General features: G+C 39.8%; 2 protein-coding genes across 2 annotated transcripts in view; one reads left to right on the top strand and one right to left on the bottom strand.

Annotated features, from left to right (window-relative positions):
- Window positions 1-9,428, top strand: part of RBKS (ribokinase) — a 99,003-nt gene extending 89,575 nt beyond the window's left edge. Inside the window, exon 8 of the mRNA XM_032239493.1 lies at window positions 9,044-9,428. Within this exon, the coding sequence (XP_032095384.1) occupies window positions 9,044-9,217 (174 nt within the window). The 3' untranslated portion in view covers window positions 9,218-9,428. The remainder of the gene's footprint in view (window positions 1-9,043) is intronic.
- Window positions 9,429-11,057: 1,629 nt separating this feature from the next.
- MRPL33 (mitochondrial ribosomal protein L33) lies at window positions 11,058-19,371 on the bottom strand. Its single transcript, XM_032239487.1, has 4 exons — window positions 19,247-19,371; window positions 18,347-18,365; window positions 16,516-16,622; window positions 11,058-11,366 (listed from the first exon to the last, which is right to left on the bottom strand). The coding sequence occupies exons 1-4, from the start codon at window positions 19,266-19,268 to the stop codon at window positions 11,317-11,319; spliced, it is 198 nt and encodes a 65-aa protein (XP_032095378.1). The 5' UTR covers window positions 19,269-19,371; the 3' UTR covers window positions 11,058-11,316.
- Between the last annotated feature and the right edge of the window lie 793 nt (window positions 19,372-20,164).

Below are 20,164 nucleotides of genomic sequence, written 5' to 3'. Positions count from 1 at the left end.
AACATGATAGAGCCAGGACCAATAAGTCAGGTCAACTCAAAGCAAGGGACAAGGCAGCAGGAGAGAGGGGACAGAGAAGCGGTCCCTGCCCTAAAGAGTTTTCAAATTGTCTCAGAGAGTAGGATTGTACATAAAATGTTCAGCACAATGAATTCAGAGTCCTAAGAGAAATACAAAGAGATTACAGGACGTCAAAAGGGAGGGAGATTCTTTTCAGCTTGATTTCCTTCCTTTTTCCCTCCCTTCTTGCCTGCTTGCCCCAAACCTTCATCCGGTGGTGTAATGTGATGACAGCAGGAATCACTGGGTCTGGGTGCAAAGGGCAGCTCTGCCATTTACAAGCTCCGTGACTCTGGACAAATTACTGGATGTTTCTGAGACTCAGCTCCCTCAAGTTTCAGTAGAGGGTGGTGGGGGGTCAGTGTGAAGATGAAATGAGGTCAGTGTTGTATGTGTATATAAATACCCAGCTTTGCTGCCTCTTGATGCAGAGCAAACAGTAAAAGCTCACTCTTTTCCTTACCCTTCCACTCCTCTGCAAAGCGTAGAAGGCTTTTTGCCAAACCTTTTGTGTTTAAATTTCAAAGAGTTTTTCCATTGTTGGATGTAATGTGACTTTTCAGATCAGCCTTCTTGTTTTTGACCCAAAGGCCTGTGTCAGCCAGGAGCCTCCCTGCTTCTTTGTGGTTTGAGGCTCAGTAGCCCAATGAGCCCTCTTTGTGAAGAAAAACACGGAACCTCTGCATCTCACATCTGGTGAGAAGGTAGAGACTGGGGCACCTGAGAGACAGTCCATCGGCAAGCATTAATTGAATGCACAGTAGTTTCAAGGGATTGTAAAACGCTAAGGAGTCAGCAGGGAAAGACATGGACACGATTTCTGACCTCTCATAAGAGTTTTACACATGGAGATTGCCTCTGTCATGGTTCTTGGTTGAAAACAGAAGAAACCAGCTGTGGTCCTGGCATAGGGCGCTGGATACCATCACAACAGGGCTGCCACTAACATCCCAGGCCTCAGTTTTTTGGCAATCACTGTCAGCTAGAAAGTGTTCCTTCCAATCCTCTCAATGTTCATGGGTGTGTCATTGTCTAGTTCATGGTTATAACGAAAACTGCCTCAATGAGGTGAGAGGAGCTTCTCTTCAGTCTACCCCAACTTGTAGCAGATGTCCACTTAATTAAAAAGAAAGAGAGAAATCATTCCGGGGCAGAAATTGTCCCATTTGCAAATTCACAAAGAGTTACTAATACTGATTCTTTCTCACACTTGGCATTTTTTAAACTTCTTTAATAAAATTTTTCTGTTTAAAAAGTAAAACTTACAGAAAAGTTGCAGTAATCCTATAAACTCTTCACTTAATTTCCCCGATATTAGCATTTTACCACATTTGTTTTATTGCTGTCTCTCAAAATACATAAATATCATCCTTTTTTCGATTTGAGAGTAAGTCGCAGACATGACTCTACCTCTTAACACTTCAGGATATGTCTCCTGAAAAAGAAGACATAACAAAAATACAGTATAATTATATATTCACGAAGTTCAACATGGAGATAATCTTACATGTACGGTCCAATAATGTCTGAATGGTGTTGGTTTTTTTTTAATAATTTTGGGTTCAGGATCCAATCCAAGACCATGTGTTGCCTTAGTCTGTTTTAATATGAAACAGGTCCTTAAACAATGTTATCTTTCATGATATTGATATTTTTTGAACAGCACAAGCTCATTGTTTTGTAGAATGTAGGTCAATTTAGGTCTGTCTTATACATTAATCAGTGACATTATGTCCTTCTCCAGGCCCCACATCAGGGAACATGTGGTGTCACTTTCTCTTATTATTGGTGATGCTACTGTTGATTACTTGGTTAAGGTGGTGCCCACCAGGTTTCTCAACTGTACAGTTATTCTTTCTGCCTCTGTAATTAATACATAATCTGTGGGGGGATCATTTGTAACTTGTTAATATCCTGCCCTCATCCTACCTTTACCCAGCAGTGTTAATACATCATAGCACTATGATATTTGCAGAATAGCGACTTTTTAAATGTTTCTACTAGTTGGCTTTCCACTGTAAGGAAGAATTTTTCTTTCTCCAGTGTTTAATTTATTTTCTATCAGTATAGACTTGTGGATTCTTAGTAAAATTTAATGTGACTATTAACAATTTATCTATTCTCAGAATCCTTTAAATAAATTGCTTTTGCATTTTGTGAATGAATCAACCTAATTGCAAGAAGAGCCCTTTCTTGATGTGGACTTGATCATTTAATCTGTACTCCGCTCTATACCAAGGCAAACAGGAAATAGAATGCTGACCTTTTATGGGAATTGTTAGGTTAAGCATAGGTTGTTGAAGTGTTTTGAGTAGCTTTGGCAAAATGAGGTATTCTGGGAAGATATCATAAAGAGCAGGGCATTCTAAAGAAAGAAAGCAAAGGGTTTTGAATGAAGGCCTGAAAAAGTAAAGAAGACTGCTGGGATCAATGGCTTCCAAACCAGACACAGAGAAAGGGTGTGGCATACATCTGTACTCCCAGCTACTTGGGAGGCTGAAGTGGGAGGATTGCTTGAACCCAGGGGGATTGTGGAGCTGAGATCATGCCATTGCACTTCAGCCTGGGCAACAAGAGTGAAACTCCATCTCAGAAAAAAAAAAAAAAAAAAGCATTTCAAATTTTTGGATATGAGATGCTCAACCAGTGAGTGAGTATAATGCAAATATTCCAAAACAAACAAACAAAAAGTCTTAAATCCAAAATATCTCTGATCCCAAGTATTTCAGATAAGGGATACTCAACCTATACCTTTGTTGGAAATAAGTTGACCATATATTTGCTGATCTGTATCAGGACTCTGCTACAAGTGAGCTACATGTCTGTCCTTATGTCAGTATCTCACTGACTAATTACTGTAGCTTATGGTAAGCCTTGAAATCAGATAGTTTATATCCTCCAACTTTCTTTTTCAAAACTGTTTTGGCTATTTTAGGTAATTTGCATTTCCATATACATTTTAAAATCAGTTTATTAATTTATAACAATTGCCACCTGGGATTTTTATTGGGATTGCATTAATCTATAGATCAATTTGGGGAGAACTGATATCTTAAGAATATTGAGTTTTCCAATCCATGAAACTCTCATCATTTGTTTTTCTTTAATTTTTCTTTTACTTTCCTTAGCAAGAGTGGCTAGATCTCACACATATTCAGTTAAATTCAGCCTTAAATACTTCATTTTTAAAATGTTGTTGCAAATGTTTTGATAACTTTGAGTTCTTACTCATTGCTAATATATAGAAATACAATTTTTTTCATAGCAACCTTGTGTCCTGTTACCTTGCTAAACCCACTATTTCTAGTAGCTTTTTCTGCTGAACTTCTTAGGATTTTCGACATAGGTCATTATGTCATCTACAAATCTGTATGCCTTTTTTTTTCTCCCCCTGTCCTTTTGCACTGGCTAGGCAATCCAGTACAGTGTTAAGTAGAAGTAGTGAGAACAGACATCTTTGATTTGTTCCCAATATTAGGCAGAAAGCATTCAGTCTTTCTGGTTGAGTATGATGTTAGCTGTAGATTTTGTATAAATGCTCTTTATCAAAAAGATCAAGTTATACCTTCTTTCTAAATTTGCTTAACTTTTATCATGAATAAATGCAGAATTTTGTCAAATGCTTTTCCACCTCCTGTTGATATAATCATAAGGTTTTTAATATACTGAATTACATTGATTTTTTTGAATATTAAATCAATCTTGCATTCCTGAGATAAATTCTACTTAGTCATGAGTATTATCATATATATATATATATATATATATATACTCATATATTTATGTAATTTGCTTTAAACAGTTAAGGTTTTTACATCTATATTCACAAAAAGTATTGATCTTTTTTGTTTTCTTTTCTTGCAATGTCATCTTTTGGTTTTGGTATCATGGTGATGCTAGCCTTATAAAGTATTTCCCTGGTTCTTCTATTTTCTGAAAGAATTTATATAGAATTAGGATTACTTCTTACTTAAATATTTGCAGGAATTCTCTAGTGAAGCCATCTAGTCTTGAGTTTTCTTTGTTGAGAACCCCACAATTTTTAATATAGAAAGGACTTATCTTCTATTCTCTATCAACACAGTGTGTAGGCCAGGTACAGTGGCTCTTACCTGTAACCCCAGCACTTTGGGATGCCAAGGCAGAGGATCCCTTGAGCCCAGGAGTTTGAGACCAGCCTGGACAACATGGGAAGACCCTCATCTATTTATTTGTTTTGTTTGTTCATTTGGACAGGATCTCACTCTGTTGCCCAGGCTGGAGTGCAGTGACATGATCATGGCTCACTGCAGGCTTGACATCCCAGCCTCAGGTGATTCTCCTGCTTCAGCCTCCCGAGTAGCTAGGACTGCAGGCACACACCACAATGTCTGGCTAATTTTTGTTTTTGTAGAGACAGAGCTTTGCCATGTTGCCCAGACTGGTCTTGCTTCCAGTGTGCTGGGATTACAGACGTGAGCCACTGTGCCTGCCCAACCTCATCTCTGCAAAAAATAAAAAGATTAGCTGTGTGTGGTGGTGCACACCTGTAGTCCCAGCTACTTGGGAGGCTGAGGTGGAAGGATTGCTTGAGCCTGGAGATCAATGACCAGTGAGCTATGATTATGCTACTGCACTCCAGCCTGGTGACAGAGTGAGACTGTGTCTCAAAACAAAGAAAGAAAAAAGCAATGCCTAATGTAGCCCTGAGAATGAAGGATAATCAAGTGTGAAAATCATTGCTTCCTAAATAATGCTTCCAGCACACACAGTTCTACCAAGCCCTGTTTCCCTGGCCTTGGCTATAGTGAAAAGTAATTTAAGTGATTTTAAGAGTGTTTTCAGGTGTAGGTACAATATTTTTTTAAAACTTTCTAAAAACCGTTGTCTGCAGCCAAAACTACCCTGCTAGCTCACAGAGGAGTAGGTAGACCTGATTTCTATCAGCGATGCCAGAATGTCTCCCTTCCACATTGTGCCTCCGCTCTGGTCAGGGTGCAAGGTAGGGAGGCACAGATGTATGGCTAACCTAGTCATACTTTTATTATCTTCAACTTTTTTGGAAAAATATTATAAGTTTATAGCAAATCAAACAATATGAAAGTACATAAAGAAAAAAAGACCACTGTCCCTGTACCTTTCACATAAGAAAACCAAATATTCACAATTTGATACATATCCTTCATTTTTCTCTACATTCTTTAAAAAAATACACATATGCTCATATAGATAGGTATTTGTCTTTTTTCATTCTATTTCTTTTCATGCCGAGTGTATAATGGACTATATTGTTTGCCGAGAATGATGGTAAGGAAAACCGAGCTGGCCCCCAAGTGGAAAACTGCTCAGGGTGTTCTAAAGTAGTAAACAGTATGTGTATATCATACACCAGTTAAACTAGTTCTTTAAGCATGGGATATGTGACCCTGCACCTGTGGCTCCCTCGTGGAGAATGTTTTCTAGTTTGTCTTTGATCAGTGGTAAGCAGGCACCAGCTGCCTACCTAGTTTATCTTGGTTCTATAAGAAAACATAGAACACCTGCCTGTTAATAATAATCACCTGTTCAGAGAGAATAAATACGTGGGTCAGCGTCTGCTCAAGGCTCTCAGCCCGAAATGCTGTTAGCCCCCTGAGGCTCTCAGCTTGGAAGGCTGTTAGCCCACTGATAGTCCCACTTTGCACTCTTCGTGTCTGCTGCTTAATTCTTTCAGTACCCCCTGGGTTGGGTCTCTACAGCAGAGTTGGTCTCAGTATTTTCCCCCAAATGGGATCACGGACACTGAAACCTCCTTTTTTGGCTTAACTAATGGACATTTCTCCAAGTGTGTGCATATAGACTTTTCTCATTAATAGCTGCATACTTTTCCATAATAAGAATGTGCCAAAGTTTATTCATCCTATTTGATAGACAATCAGATGGTTTCCAGTCTTTTGCCTTTGAAATAATGCAGCAATAAACATCTTTGTACGTGTATTCCTATAATATAGGAGCTTTTCCTTCTGTAGGAGATTCCTGAGAGCAGGATTGTTGAATCAAAGAGCAGTACACATTTTCTAGTCATTGAGCATCTTTTCATATGTTTATTACTTATTGACCATGTGCATTTCCTTTTCTGAAATTGCAGGTCTATATCTTTATTCATTTTTATCCTAGATTTGTCTTTTTCCTAGCAGTTTGAAGATATTCTTTGAATACTGAGGATCTTTTACATGTATTAGAAGGATTTTCACCAAATCTGTACTTTTTCACTTGGCCTTATTTATAGTGTCTTTGGACATATAAATATGTTTTTAAAATTAAAAATCCGTTAATTTTTCAGCTTTTTGTGTTCACTGACTTGTGCTTTCCCTGTCTGGGGTTATACAAAAATATTCATCAAAATTTTCATCTTATTATTTTACTGTTTTATATTTTACATTCAAGACTTTAGCTGGAATTTAATTTTGTGTGTAATGTAAGGAGGAGTCAAGATTTGGAATCTCGGAGTTTGCCATAACTCGTCATATCTTGTGGCATTTTCCATGTTTTCCTAATAACCTTCCAGTAAGCTCACAGTTCCTCCGGTTTCAGACCTTTCTCCTGTCACGCTGCTATGCTGTAAACTGAGAGTGAGAAGGAACCACGTCTGTCTGTTTCTCCATTGCATCCTCAGGAAAGACCCGTAAACATTGTAAAGCACCTAGCATAGGGCCTAACACATTTTAGGCACTCAGACAACATTCATGGGGGAGCACACCTGCATTACTATGACTCCTTCTCAAGTTTCATATTGATGGCTTTATCTTGGTTAATAAGGGGAAATGTCCTTCTCCTTAAAGCCACTCATGGTCTCATGAGTTCACTCCAGTCCTTCTTCCTCCTGTGTCTTTATTCTTTGAGGCCTGCCTTCTTTTTGTAAATCTGGCTCATTCTATAAGGGCTCCCTTCAGGGTGGAGCTTTCTTCAAACCCCTTCTTAAAATCTAACAGCACTTAGAAATTCTGCCATACTATTTAGCATTTAATCCACAGTGGATTTTAGTACTATTCCAGCACCCATCACTGTGCTGGGCACATAGCCCATTAAATACATCAACTATGACTGAAACAATCTTGACGAAAACAATCTTGCATGCCAAGGTTCTTTAAAAGCCTGAGGTATAGCCTCAAGATTTGTTATGAAAGCCCTTAGGAACTAGAAAACTAGGAAGAATTAGAAAATGATCCTGAAAGCTGTCGAATACAAGAATGATTTTTCAAGTGAGGTTGTGTAGTCACATTTAAATTGTTTTGAACACATTAGACAAACACAAGCAGGTATTGCCCTGTCCAAAGACACGGGTCCACAGACTTTCTCAGGATGTTTTCTATTTCCATGGCCTACACCAACTTGGATCTTTGGAGCTTCAGAGAAAATGGAAATAAACTTATTTGGTTTAAAAATAGCATCAAATGGCTCTCAGCTCTTTCTGCATGCATTTTTAATGAAGAAATGGCTAATTCTAGGGCAAGGGCAGGGACTATACAAAATGACTCTGGAGCACCTTGAGGGATTTTGTTTCTGTTTTTGTAGAGATGGGGTTTTGCCATGTTGCCCAGTCTGGTCTCCCAACTCCTGGGCTCAAGCCCTCTGCCCACCTCAGCCTCCCAAATCCTGGGATTACAGTGGTGAGCCATTGTGCCCAGCCCCCTGGGGTATCTTGTAATGCCAGAAAGTACTCAAAACAAAAAGGATGGGTGTATGTCAAAGGGACACAGGAGCCAACTGGAAAAGCTCCCAATGGCCAAAGCTGGAACAATTTGAACAATAAAATAATGTAGCATTGAATTATAGCCCAAAGAATAAAACAAATAGCCATGAGTTCATACTGATATAAATGACTGAATAAATAAATGGAAGAGACCAATCTCCCATACAGAAGAATTCCAAATAATTTATGTAGAAACTGCACCCTTAAGGAGATAGAGCATAAATTCAGGGAATAATTCCCCAACCCTTAAGAGTAGAATACACTTAATGGCTTGCTTCTAAAGAGTGCAACATTAAAAAATATGTATATATAATTAAATGTTTTTTAAAAAGTACAACATAAAAAAAGGGAGCAAAGTAATTTTACAGTGGAGAAGCTTGGCAAAGACTACCTTAGCCAGGTGAGCAAAGTTAACACCATCAGTGAGAAGTCATGTTGATTGTATGTACCCTTAATATAATGTGATGAAAATGACATTTCACCTCCGTGGTCTTCTTCCCAAAAACCGTAACTATGAGAAAAATGGACATATCCTAATTAAGGCATGTGCTACAAAATACATGACCAGTTCTCCTCAAAACCATCAGTCATCAACAACATCCAGGTGCAGTGGCTCACACCTGTAATCCCAGCATTTTTGGAGGCAGAGGCAGGAGGATTGCTTGAGGCCAGCAGTTCAGACCAGGCTGGTCAACACAGTAAGACCCTGTCTTCTTTTTAATTAAAATTTTTAAAAATTAGCCAGGTGTTGTACATGCCTATAGTCCCAGCTACTTGGGAAGTCGAAGCAGGAGGACTGCTTGAGCCCAGCCAGGAGTTCACCCAGGAGTTGAGCCCAGGCTGCAGTGAGCTAAGATTGCGCCACTGCACTTCAGCCTGGGCAACAGAGCAACACTCTGTCTCTTTAAAAAAAAAAAAAAAGTCATCAAAAACAAAGAATGTCTAAGAAACTATCACAGCCTACAGGAGTCTATGGAAATATGACAATTAAATGTAATATGGTATGCTGGATGGGATCCTGGAACAGAAAAAAAGACATTAAGCAAAACTAGTAAAATCTGAAAAAGTATGAAGTTCAGTTAATATCATTTCTTTAGTGGTGATAAATGTACCACAGTAAAATGTTAACAGAACTGGGCATGGGTATATGGAAACTGTATTATCCTTGTACCTTTTCTGTAAATCTAAGTTTATTTAAATATTTTTAAAATACACAGTTTGGGCAACAGATTAACTACATGCTTATCTTGACAACTGTGCTTTTAATTACAGGGTGCTGGTGACAGCTTTGTGGGAGCTTTGGCCTTCTACCTAGCTTACTATCCAAATTTGTCCTTGGAAGAAATGCTCAAGAGATCTAATTTCATTGCAGCAGTCAGCGTCCAGGCTGCAGGAACACAGTCATCTTACTCTTACAAAAAAGACCTTCCACTTACTCTGTTTTGATTGCTATTAATCCCAAAACATACCTGGAAATAAAATGTACTTGGGGGTGGCCGCTCCTAACAGTTATTAAAAAACGTCTTCATCCCCTTTCTTTGCAAATATGTTCTTTTTTTATGAAGTCATCCTCAAGCTTCCATTGATTTATAACGATGATTCTTTTGCTTTCCATGCATTTGCACAAGCCAACCAGAATTAAAGATTCCACAACCAAGATCTGCACAAACATTGCCACTCTTCAGGGACAAGCAGCCTCAACTGTCAACAGATTAATGCCCCATGTGCACCATACTGCAGGGGTTGACAATAGTGTCCAGAGCCAGAACAGACTCTTAAATACGGGAAAGAACACTAAGAGAAGCAGCTGTAACTCAACTTTAGCAGCTTAGTGTTGTCAAAGCCTGTGGTTTTGTAAGGGAAGCCAGGTTAGATATTTATTGAAACCCTTCAATGTTAATGTATCAGCAACTAATTTTTTTTAAATGTAAATACCACAGGGGCATGGTGGCTTATGCCTGTAATCCCACCACTTTGGGAAGCCAAGGCAGGAGAATTGCTTGAATTTGAGACCAGCCTGGGCAACATGGTGAAACCTCATCTCTACTAAAAATACAAAAAATTAGCCAGGCATGGTGGCACATGTGCCTGTAGTCCCAGCTACTCAGGAGGCTGCGGTGGGAGGATAACAGCCTAGGAGTTCAAGGCTGCAGTGAGCCATGATCACACCACTGCACTCCAGCCTAGGCAACAAAGCAGACCCTGTTATCAAAAAAATAAAGCAACCACCACCTACAGGCCACAATAGGTACAAGTCATTTGTTAAACCAGATGTTTAAAAAAAAAAAAACAATCCATGCATGTCACAGACCCTTTACATCAGCTTAGCTAGGATCAAGTGAAAGATTTTTCTTGTAACTCCACACTATGTGCAGTTTCAGCCTAAAAAGTGTCCAAGATCTCACCTATCATTGCTTTGAACCAGAGCTTTGTCAAAAGATGCTACCAAATAGCTGATTGCCCATGAGGTCACAAGCCCAAGATTCAACAAGTATCTACTTCTAATCCCACTGCCAGAGATCTGCTCTTACATTTCCCTTGGAGTCAGGTTTGGGCCTTGGAGAAGGAACTTATTATGTAGCCAGGGTGGGCACTCTTATCATTCTCCCACACAAATGCTTTAAATGGGGTAGAATGTGAACCAACAGAGCTTAAAACGAGCTGATCCTTTCCAGCCAGGAACTTGGCAAAGGAGAAAACTGGATAATTTTGAAAATTTGTGGAAAACAGCAGCCTGAGTAAGTGTGTGGCTCTGGCAGGACAGAGGTCTGTATCTAAACATCAGGGATTACTCACAGAATTGCATGCTAGTTAGCTGTGTGGTACCACCATGCCCCAGAAGTCCTAGCAGTGACTTTATGGAAATATACTATGGCACCCTTTATTTTAAAAAGAAAGAAAAAGTTAGGGAATAAAGGAATCCAAAGCTGTCCTAGAAAATCCTAGATACTGCTTTGGTCACCTGGGTTTGAAAATATAGGCCAGTGGCATTTTTCCTAATTATATAAGCACAAATCAGAAATAGAAGTTCTCTTCATTTATTCTGTTACAAGGCTTTTTATTGTTATCCTGTTCCCCCTTACCATCTCTGTTATTACATGAGAGTTTCTTCAAGATCACTCTGGAATGTTACTCTGCTTTTTCTCTGAAGTACAGAAGGCGCAAGCTGGAAACTCGTACATAAGTGTTGTTATGGAAACATTTATTACATGAAACAATGGTTATTTTTTAGTAATGTGGTTGAAAACCTCAAATAGTGGGGAAAAACATCACTAAGACACAATAGCATAGGCTATTTTAATATTTTTTATTAAGAGCTATAAAAATACCCAGAAAGATAAATAAATGTGATGCAGTGATATCTGTCCTAATATGAAGAACTTTCTTTCACTGCATTGTTTTCCTTCACAATGGCCTTCAAATCACAGGAGGCAGTGATTCCAGGCCATTTCCTCTTCTTTTATTACACACTACAGGATTTCTGAATCAGTATCCCCGCCCTCAGTCTTCTCATTTATAAATCAAAGTCATTTTCAATCCACCATTTAAAGGGAGCGTATTTTTTTGTCTTCCACGAAGAGGACTCTTTGCTTCACTATGGAGAGAGAAAAAAAAGAATTGCAGTGGAAAATTATTATAAAGTATCATCACCATTTTTAGAAAAAAATACACATCCGACCATAAGCCCTTTCCTTTCTCTTATTTTACTATTCCTTGACATGAGGATGGAGCTGATTTTCACGCAATTTCTCCATCCCAGAGGCCAGCACAGACTGGAGAAAATGGCTAGGGCCACTAGCTCATCAGTGGCATCCCTGGTATACCACAGTCATATTTCAACCAATGTAGAAATATTCACATTAAGAAAGAAAACTAGGGACAAAAATGGACAACAATGTTTTCACCCAGTTAATGTCCACTCTTGCAGGAGGTAAGCAAGGACAGACTGGGAGGTGGACTCCGGAAAAAAGAGCAGCAGGAACCAAGTGGACGACACAAGAAAAGGCAGCCTGTCTGGAAGAGTAACAGACACTAAATCTCTATTTTCCAGAGATGGGTTAATATACCCAAATATGGAGTTTTTAGTTTGGTACTACAATTAATACCATAACCAAAATCTCATATACCATAACCAAAATCTCATTATTGTAAATATTACAGAGTACAGTTCTCTGAAACGAAGTGCTGCCTGCCTGGATGAAAGATTGAAGACTAGATGCTGGGCAGTAATAGTTCTATAATGCCCTATAGCACTCCATTAACTTCCAACATTCATATTCTCTCTCTCTCTCTCTCTCTCTCTCTCACACACACACACACACACACACACACACACCTATTTCCTCTTTGCTAAAATAAAAACAAAAAATGCAGGAAATGCAACAATCACCCAAGGAAGATGCAGTAAGTTGAAGAACTATGACCTAACAACTCATTTGTCCTTGTCATACAGAGATTTTAGCTTTTTTCTTCTTCTACAGGCAATATGAATACTCTGTATATGAGATTCCCAATGTTTCTATGATTAATAATTTGCTTATTTAAAAACTAAGTTAAGTCCATTCTCACCTTCACTCCTACCTTAATTCTGGTTTAATAAAGCTAGAGTTGCACTGGAAGTCTACATTTTTTAAAACTCCTCAATTGATGGGCAGCTGAATTTAAGAACGATTAACCTGTCAACAGAATTCTATCTATAATATTAATACGCTGTATGTAAGGGATCTTTTTAACATACTTCAAATCATGTGAAATGTAAGTAGGATTGATCCTCCTAAAACTCCAAGGAGAACTACAATGCATTAATGCATTACAAGATGGTAGTAATGAACCAAAATAGTTTCTCATCCATGTTATTAATTACAAGAAATATTTCCCCCATGGTTTTCTACAAGGAACTAAAAACTTGGTTTAAAAAAAGGTGGGGTGGGGAGGGGGACTGTCTCACTGAAAAGCAATCTGGAGACTATTTAAAGGACCCTGAGCAGGAGTAACTGATTAAGATTAGTAGAGCAAGGCTATATTGAGGAAAATTATTTGATTCATTCACTGCATCTATTCCTTTAATTCAAAGAATATTTAAGTCCATAGAACTGTGCTAGGCAATGTAGAGTTTACAAAAGTGTAAGGAGAGTTCCTGATTTAATACATCAGTACACATCAGATGCCCAAACAAAAGTCAAGTAAACCCCAGAGGAACCTAAAGGTCAAAAGGGACTGGAATGGTGACAGAAGGCCTCATGGAAAGGGTCAAGTTTGGTCCCTGAAGACAGATCAGCGTTTGGATGAACTGAACCAGGAATGAGCATCTGGTTTAGTAGAGAGAGGGTGGCAGGAGTCTCAGTGGGGATCCATGGCCTGACCACAGGGATAGGTCTTGATTAAAAAAAAAAAAAGTTGTAGAAAGATTAAGTTGACTCCACGTATAGAAAGAACAGGAACTTGGCCAGGAATGGTGGCTCATGCCTGTAATCCCAGCACTTGGGAGACGGAGGTAGGAGGATCACTCGAGGCCAGGAGTTCCAGACCAGCCTGGGCAATATAGGAAGACCCTGTCTCTACCCAAAAAAAAAAAAAAAATAATATATATATAGATATAGATATAGATATATAGATATAGATTTAAATTAGAAGGGCAAAGCACAATAGCTCAGGCCTGTAAGCCCAGTACTTTGGGAGGCCAAGGTGGGTGGAATGCTTGAGCTCAGGAGTTCAAGACCAGCCTGGGCAACAGAACGAGACTCCATCTCTATTAAAAAAAAAAAAAAAAAAAGATTAAATAAATAAAAAACAGGGACTTGGAGAAAGGCTGGGTTCCAACTCTGGCTCCATCATTTATCAGCTATGAGTCCCTGGGAAAATCTCTCAAAATACTCTACCCTGCTTTCTTCTCTGTAAAAGAGAGAACTATGCCCCTCACAGGGTTGCTGCGGACACACAGTACACACTCAATGTGTTACGTGAGTTGAAACGACACACTGCCATCCACAATTGTAAACATAAATTTTCCATCAAAATATTTGCTGTTTAATTCATAGAATGAATCTGTCAAGTTCTCTCCCTACATGTAACCAAACTCGATTCTGCTTCAATTAAAGTCTATATTGTCTTGTTTAGTCATCCAAGGAATTAAAACTGACAAGTTTTCATTCTCTTTATGATGAACCTTCAATATATCTAAGAAAGTTTATTAAGCTTATGCCTCAGCCTTTAATCCTTCCTCTTTGGAAATTAGAATCTAGTTTTATATGAGGAAAAGGAGTTTGAAAGGACAAGCATATGCAGCTGCTTCTTGCCAGAGACTGTATTATGAAATGCTCAAATAATTGGGAATTTTTCCAAGTTTCCTTACCTATTTCCTTCATAAAGCACACCAACCATCATTGTCCTCAAACTTAACAATTTACTTATCAGAGTAAAATATGCAGGGAGAACTGCCAAGCTATTTGGTACCCTAAGCAATGGGGGCAGGCCCCAAGGCAAACATCTTCATCATGAACACCTGCAGAGCATTCAGTAGGTGGGCAGAAAGCCAGGCGGTCTTCCCCTCCAGAACATTCTCTTCTTCAGAAAAGACAAAGTTGTGCTGTCAAAGCTAAGGCCATTCCTTATGAGAAAAGTTCTATGCATCTGTTTGAAATTTATCTATGAATCTTTTCTCCCACTTTGAACTTATGATCAGAACTGTTTATGGTTGTATCCTTTCCGAATCTCAAAACTTAAACACAAATATAAAGTTCCTAATACCTCCATTCTAAGGATGAAAAGGCCAATACCTTTTTTTATACTTAAAATATCACAGGTTATTCAATCAATATTAGTGTTGTGCGGGTTTCTAAAAATAAACTTTAAAAGAGTTAAATAAATATATATACTCTGGTTTCTCTTCAGCACATATAAATCTTTCACCTAAGAGAGTTAAATATGGTAGCAAAACAATTACCTGTACTTTATTGTAAAATTTATCCCTTTGAGTTTTCACCAACTGACACAAAGAAATCAGAGAGGGGCTGGGCACGGTGGCTTACGCCTGTAATCCCAGCACTTTGGGAGGCCAAGGTGGACGGATCACGAGGTCAAGAGATCGAGACCATCCTGGCCAACATGGTGAAACCCCGTCTCTACTAAAAAATACAAAAATTAGCTAGGCGTGGTGGCGTGTGCCTGTAGTCCCAACTACTCAGGAGGCTGAGGCCGGAGAACTGTTTGAACCCAGGAGGTGGAGGTTGCAGTGAGCCGAGATCATGCCACTGCACTCCAGCCTGGTGACAGAGTGAGACTACATCTCAAAAAAAATAAAAAGAAATCAGAGAGGGAAAAACACACCAATCCCATACCAAACCTTATTCCCATATCAAACCTAATCATTTTTCCACCATACGAGGAATCATCCTGAAACTCAGACTCCTTATCATCAGGTACAAACCTAGAATTCTCTTTTTACTGTGTAAGTGAATAAACAGAAATTTAAACACCATTAAAAACAGCAAGGAATTTTATTTCTGTTAAAGGATGGAACATAAGAAACTTTAAGCTGACAACTGTGCTTCTCAGAGCCTTTTAAAAATGTCTGCTCGTGTTATTATAGCCATTATCTTATCAAGAAGCAATGGCCAGGCATGGTGGCTCATGCCTGTAATCCCAGCACTTTGGGAGGCCAAGGCGGGTGGATCACCTGTGATCAGGAGTTCAAGACTGGCCTGGCCAACATGGTGAAACCCTATCTCTACTAAAAATATAAAAATTAGCTGGGTGTGGTGGCGCACGCCTGTAGTCCCAGCTACTTGGGAGGCTGAGGCAGGAGAATCACTTGAACCCAAGAGACGGAGGTTGCTGTGAGCCAAGATCACACCACTGCACTTCAGCCTGGGTGACAGAGCAAGACTCAGTCTCCAAAAAAAAGAAGAAAAGAAAAGAAAATTATAAAGAGCACAAAAATGAAATGAACAGCCAGGGCTCGAAAATTTAAATGTTTATCTTTTAATAAATCTACAGATAAAAACCAGAAACAGGATAGGTGACCACTAACAGCAATCAGGTGCTGACTCTATTTTGTTTGTGAGCAGATAATCTGGCATTGGGAACACTTGCCTCTTCTAGATAAATACTTCCACCTAATGAGACCATTTAAAGCTACCATATAGTACAGCATTTTAGTTGATGGCACAAAATGGAAAAATCAAATTTCACACCCTCTTGCGTTAACATACAGAAACCATATTCCTTTAACTTATATCAGGACCCAAAAACCAGCCACTGTCATACAGATGATGCCAGGACACCATAGCGTCCCCTTCTCAAGACACTTGTCTGTTTCCAGAACACACACCTACTCTCTTGACGTAGCTGGTTTCTCACCTTCAGGTCTCGGTTAACTACCTCCTTCTGGAGAGACATTCCCTGATTTAGCCATCTAATATGACTTTCCCCACCACTCCCAACCTCATCCTACACCTCAGCATCCTGATTGTTTCTCTCATAGCACTTAGAATTTGTCATCTTTTCTCTCCCTCTCAAACTAGACTAAGTGCCAAGAGTACAGAGACTTGTCTGGTCCTCGTGTATCCCAGTACCTGGGAAGGTAAACAGCATAATAATCATTAAAATTATAAACTATTTGCTAAATGAATGCCAGTGTCAGAGGCTAAAAAACTTTCAGAGATGTTCAGATATTCAGCCTACAAAGGGGGCAACAGTTCTTGGAAGCATTTCAGTCTACTGTGGGTCACTTCCCCAGATCTTACCAACTGGATCATAATGCAAGAGAGTCAGTTTTTCCCGCAGTCGGTTTCTCTTGGCGTTGAAGCAAGTACCTGTCCCAGCTTGGCTCACCATTCTCACCAGAATGTTTCTAAGATTAAAAAGTACACTGTTACAAGCTGACAAAATAGACTAAAATCAGTCATGGGAGGATGGGACATTTTGAGAACCCTGTAGGGTAATATTAGTTGTGGGATAACACTTGGCACTAAGAAGTTTCAGTTGTAAGACAGCCTAAGGTTTCCATGAAACAGTTTCAATGGTTTCAAATCTCTAGGATTTGCTCCACTACACAGAGTTACTTGGCAATGACCTAACTGAAACAGTAACAAGCCCTATTGCGGGACTAGCCTCAGACACCTACCTCTCATGAGGAGCAGAAGTCAGGAGGGGGAAAACATCAAAGTACTGGTAACCACAGCTGGCTAGTGAGGAAACTGTAAAGACAGCTGTCTCAGAACAGCCCTCTCTTCCAGGACATATATGATTAAAATCAGGAAGGGACAAAATACAGGGACTGAAACTTTTGGGTTGCTAATGCACAAAACCATGTGCTCCTTCATATTTCATTTAAGTCACAGTCATCCAAAGCAGAACGTCCATATTTGCCTCATCAGATCTTTTAACATCTGTACTGTTTATTTTTTCATGTGTCATCTCCCCATGTAGACCATGTTATTTTATTTCTCATGTAATTCCAAAACAAATTGGAAGCATCTAAGACTCTATTACACATCACTGCATTGCTTTCAACATTCAGCACAGTGCTTCATAAGAGGCATACAGTATTTATTTGTAATTAAGATAGACAATAATTATTCATTCAACAGAGATTCAACAAACATTGAGCACTTACTCTATGGAAGGCACTATGGGAAATACAAAGCTCTATAAGGCTATGTATATGTTCTGTAGGACCTAACAGTACAGTATGGAAAGTGAGTTGCTACATGAGGTCTACCAGGCAAGACATATATGAAATACATCACAAGAAGGGTACAAAGAATCAGAGGCAGAATATACCTCTAAAGAAACCAAAGGCAAGGGATTCCTACAGATCCTGGGGGTGGGGAATTCTGACATAAATAACTGGATTGTGAGGAAAGCTACATGAAACACTGAAAGATACTGGGAGGGAAAGCACAAATGTATATATTTTTCATTAACTTTAATCCAAAAGACTAGCTTTAAGGATTTTCAACGTCTTGAGTTGCAAGGAAAGGCTGCTTTAGAACTTACCTATTTTTACCACAAAATCTTCAGATATCGTCTACATTTATTTTGAAATACAAGTTTCGTAGTTCTAGTCTCTCTGGTACAGAATGGCATCTTTAATCTTGGTTATTTTTGAAATGTTTATACCATGAATGCAAAGGATTACAAAACTCATTAAAACAGACTCTATGATTTAATCGAAGCACAGTTTGTTACTCTGGATTCCTGTAGTGAGCTCCAGACAAATGGCCCCTGGTCCTCAATTTGAGGAAATGGAAATATGGTGGTAGTTCAAATACAGCACAGCCCAATGGTTTGTTTAGAAACAGTGAGCTCACAAATTTCGGGACTAGAAAAGCAGGAAAGACTCCTTTAAATTAAGTATTTCAATGCACACGAAGTAGCTCAGTTGAGCAGGAAGGAAAATATTTTTTGAAAGAGTTCACAGTGAAAAAAATAATCAAATAAGTAATCCACAAACCAACTCTTCGGAAATCGAGGCCCAATGCTTAATTTTATATAAGGATGTACTGGGAGCAGCTAGACTAACAAATCTGTTTTAAACAAGTGACGTTTAAAAAAAGAAAAGTCTTTACTTACTTTGATTTGCTCTTGGCAACTTTTTTGTAGACAGGAAAGGTTGGAAAAGAAAATAAAAATATAAATTTATTCTTTTTCTTATGCAAAGTTCATATAAACGTCAGTAATAACCAAAAATATTTAACTCAGGAACTATGCCATGAGATGTCACTCAAATAGCTATTCCCTAGATATTTGGAAATCCCCCTTAGGATTTTATAAGGAAGGTTAAAAGATCCAATCAGACCAACATAATTCTAGATGTAATATTTTGCATAATTTCATGACAGTTGGACTAGCTACCTTTTAAATCTTTCTAAAGTAATACCTGCTCCATTTTTTCCCTCTTCGTAGGTGCAAGTATTTGCACTGGAGCAAGCTTCTTGTTTGACAAGTTAACCTTTGCAAACTACAACAACCATCACGTGGTGAAAACCAGATGCTAAATCTAACTGGGAAGTCAGCCAGGTGTAAGGAAGAGCACTGATTCGGGAGCCCGAGGACTTCTTTCACTGCCCAGCCATATTACTCGGGCAATTCATTGCCCCTCTCGGGAGCTGTTTCCTTATCTTTAGAGTTCGAAACGGGTGGGCTATAAATTCCGAGGTTCTTCCCAGCTAGGATATCCGGTGATTCTCCTAACGCGGGCTGGAGAAAAACACCCCAGAGCCAAACTCAATAGTCCATGAGGACGACAACTGAATCCAGACACCGCAGAACCCTTCTCAAGCACCCACACGTCCGTGCAGGGAGGCGCGCCGCGGAGCATGGCGGACGCTGTAGTCCTGAAGGCCTGCGAAGTCCACAGTTGCAGCTTCCCGGCCTCTTCGCACATCCTGCCCCGCATTATTCGGGGGTCCTGCCTGTCACCGCACCCCCGCCCTTGCCGTAACCCCTGCCGGCGCCTCCAACCCCACTTACAGAAAACCGCGGAGAGAAACATGACGACCACACCTACGCAGTCTCCGCCACCGGCCAAAAGGCCCACAACAAACAACAACTGCTTCCGGGGCACGGGCCGGTTCCGGAGGAGGACATCCGGCAGTCGCCCGTTGCCACGCCTCTCGCCTGGAACCCGCCTCCAATCGTCCGGCTGGTTCCTTAAGCGAGTGTTTTGCTCTTGTCGTGGTGGAGGTTGGAATCCTCTTCATTCTGGAAAGGGATTACAGCTTAGGATTCGCGCCCAGACCCTGACTCCTATTTCTGGTCAAGTGCTTTCAGAGTTACGTGCTTTCCATATTTGTTTCACGAAATAATCACGACCACCTGCATTAGACCCACAAGAACAACTGTGTGTTGTACCTTGGCTGCTCGAGCCTATCAGGCCCTCTCATATTTTCTTAAAATGTTGCTTCCCCCGACCCAACTCCCTCTCCGCCTGGTTAAAGCCTACTCTCACTACTCTCAGTCCCTTCGGGGTTAGGAACCCTACCTTTGCTTAATTATCTGTTGAACCTCTAGGAGGGCAGGACCCTTTGCATCTCAAATCTTCTGTATCCAAACCCCAAGCACACACAGTTCCTGACACAGTTCCGCAGAGAGGAACATGGCGACCACACCTGGGCAGTCTCTGTCACTGGTCAATAGGCCCACAACAGATGTTCCAAATAACAGATTGAGAGCATGCATATCACATGCCTAATACCACAAAACTACCCAGTGGCAGAGTCAGAACTTAAACCTAGATTTTAACTGACTCCAAAGACTCATGGCTTTCCCAGTAGACATTGGGACCTACCAGTTTGCAGTCATTAATTTTTCATGACTCTGTTAAGGAACTGGGGCTCCTCCAACACTAAGGACCTCATCAGTAACCTCATTTCCCAACTAATAATCAGG

This window comes from Sapajus apella, unplaced genomic scaffold, assembly GCF_009761245.1.
Source record: "Sapajus apella isolate SASKATOON/1434 unplaced genomic scaffold, GSC_monkey_1.0 scaffold44, whole genome shotgun sequence".
NCBI classification, from domain to species: domain Eukaryota; kingdom Metazoa; phylum Chordata; class Mammalia; order Primates; family Cebidae; genus Sapajus; species Sapajus apella.
Note: the sequence above shows the minus strand (reverse complement) of the source record. Positions and strands in the feature narration are given on the sequence as shown.

What these genes read in the sequence shown, in the direction of transcription:
- MRPL33 (XM_032239487.1), bottom strand. Translation starts at nt 19,268, where the DNA reads ATGTTTCTCTCCGCGGTTTTCT. An exon ending in CTTGCATTATGATCCAGTTG is followed by an intron (nt 11,367 to 16,515) that starts GTAAGATCTGGG and finishes CTCTCTCCATAG; the next exon opens with TGAAGCAAAGAGTCCTCTTC.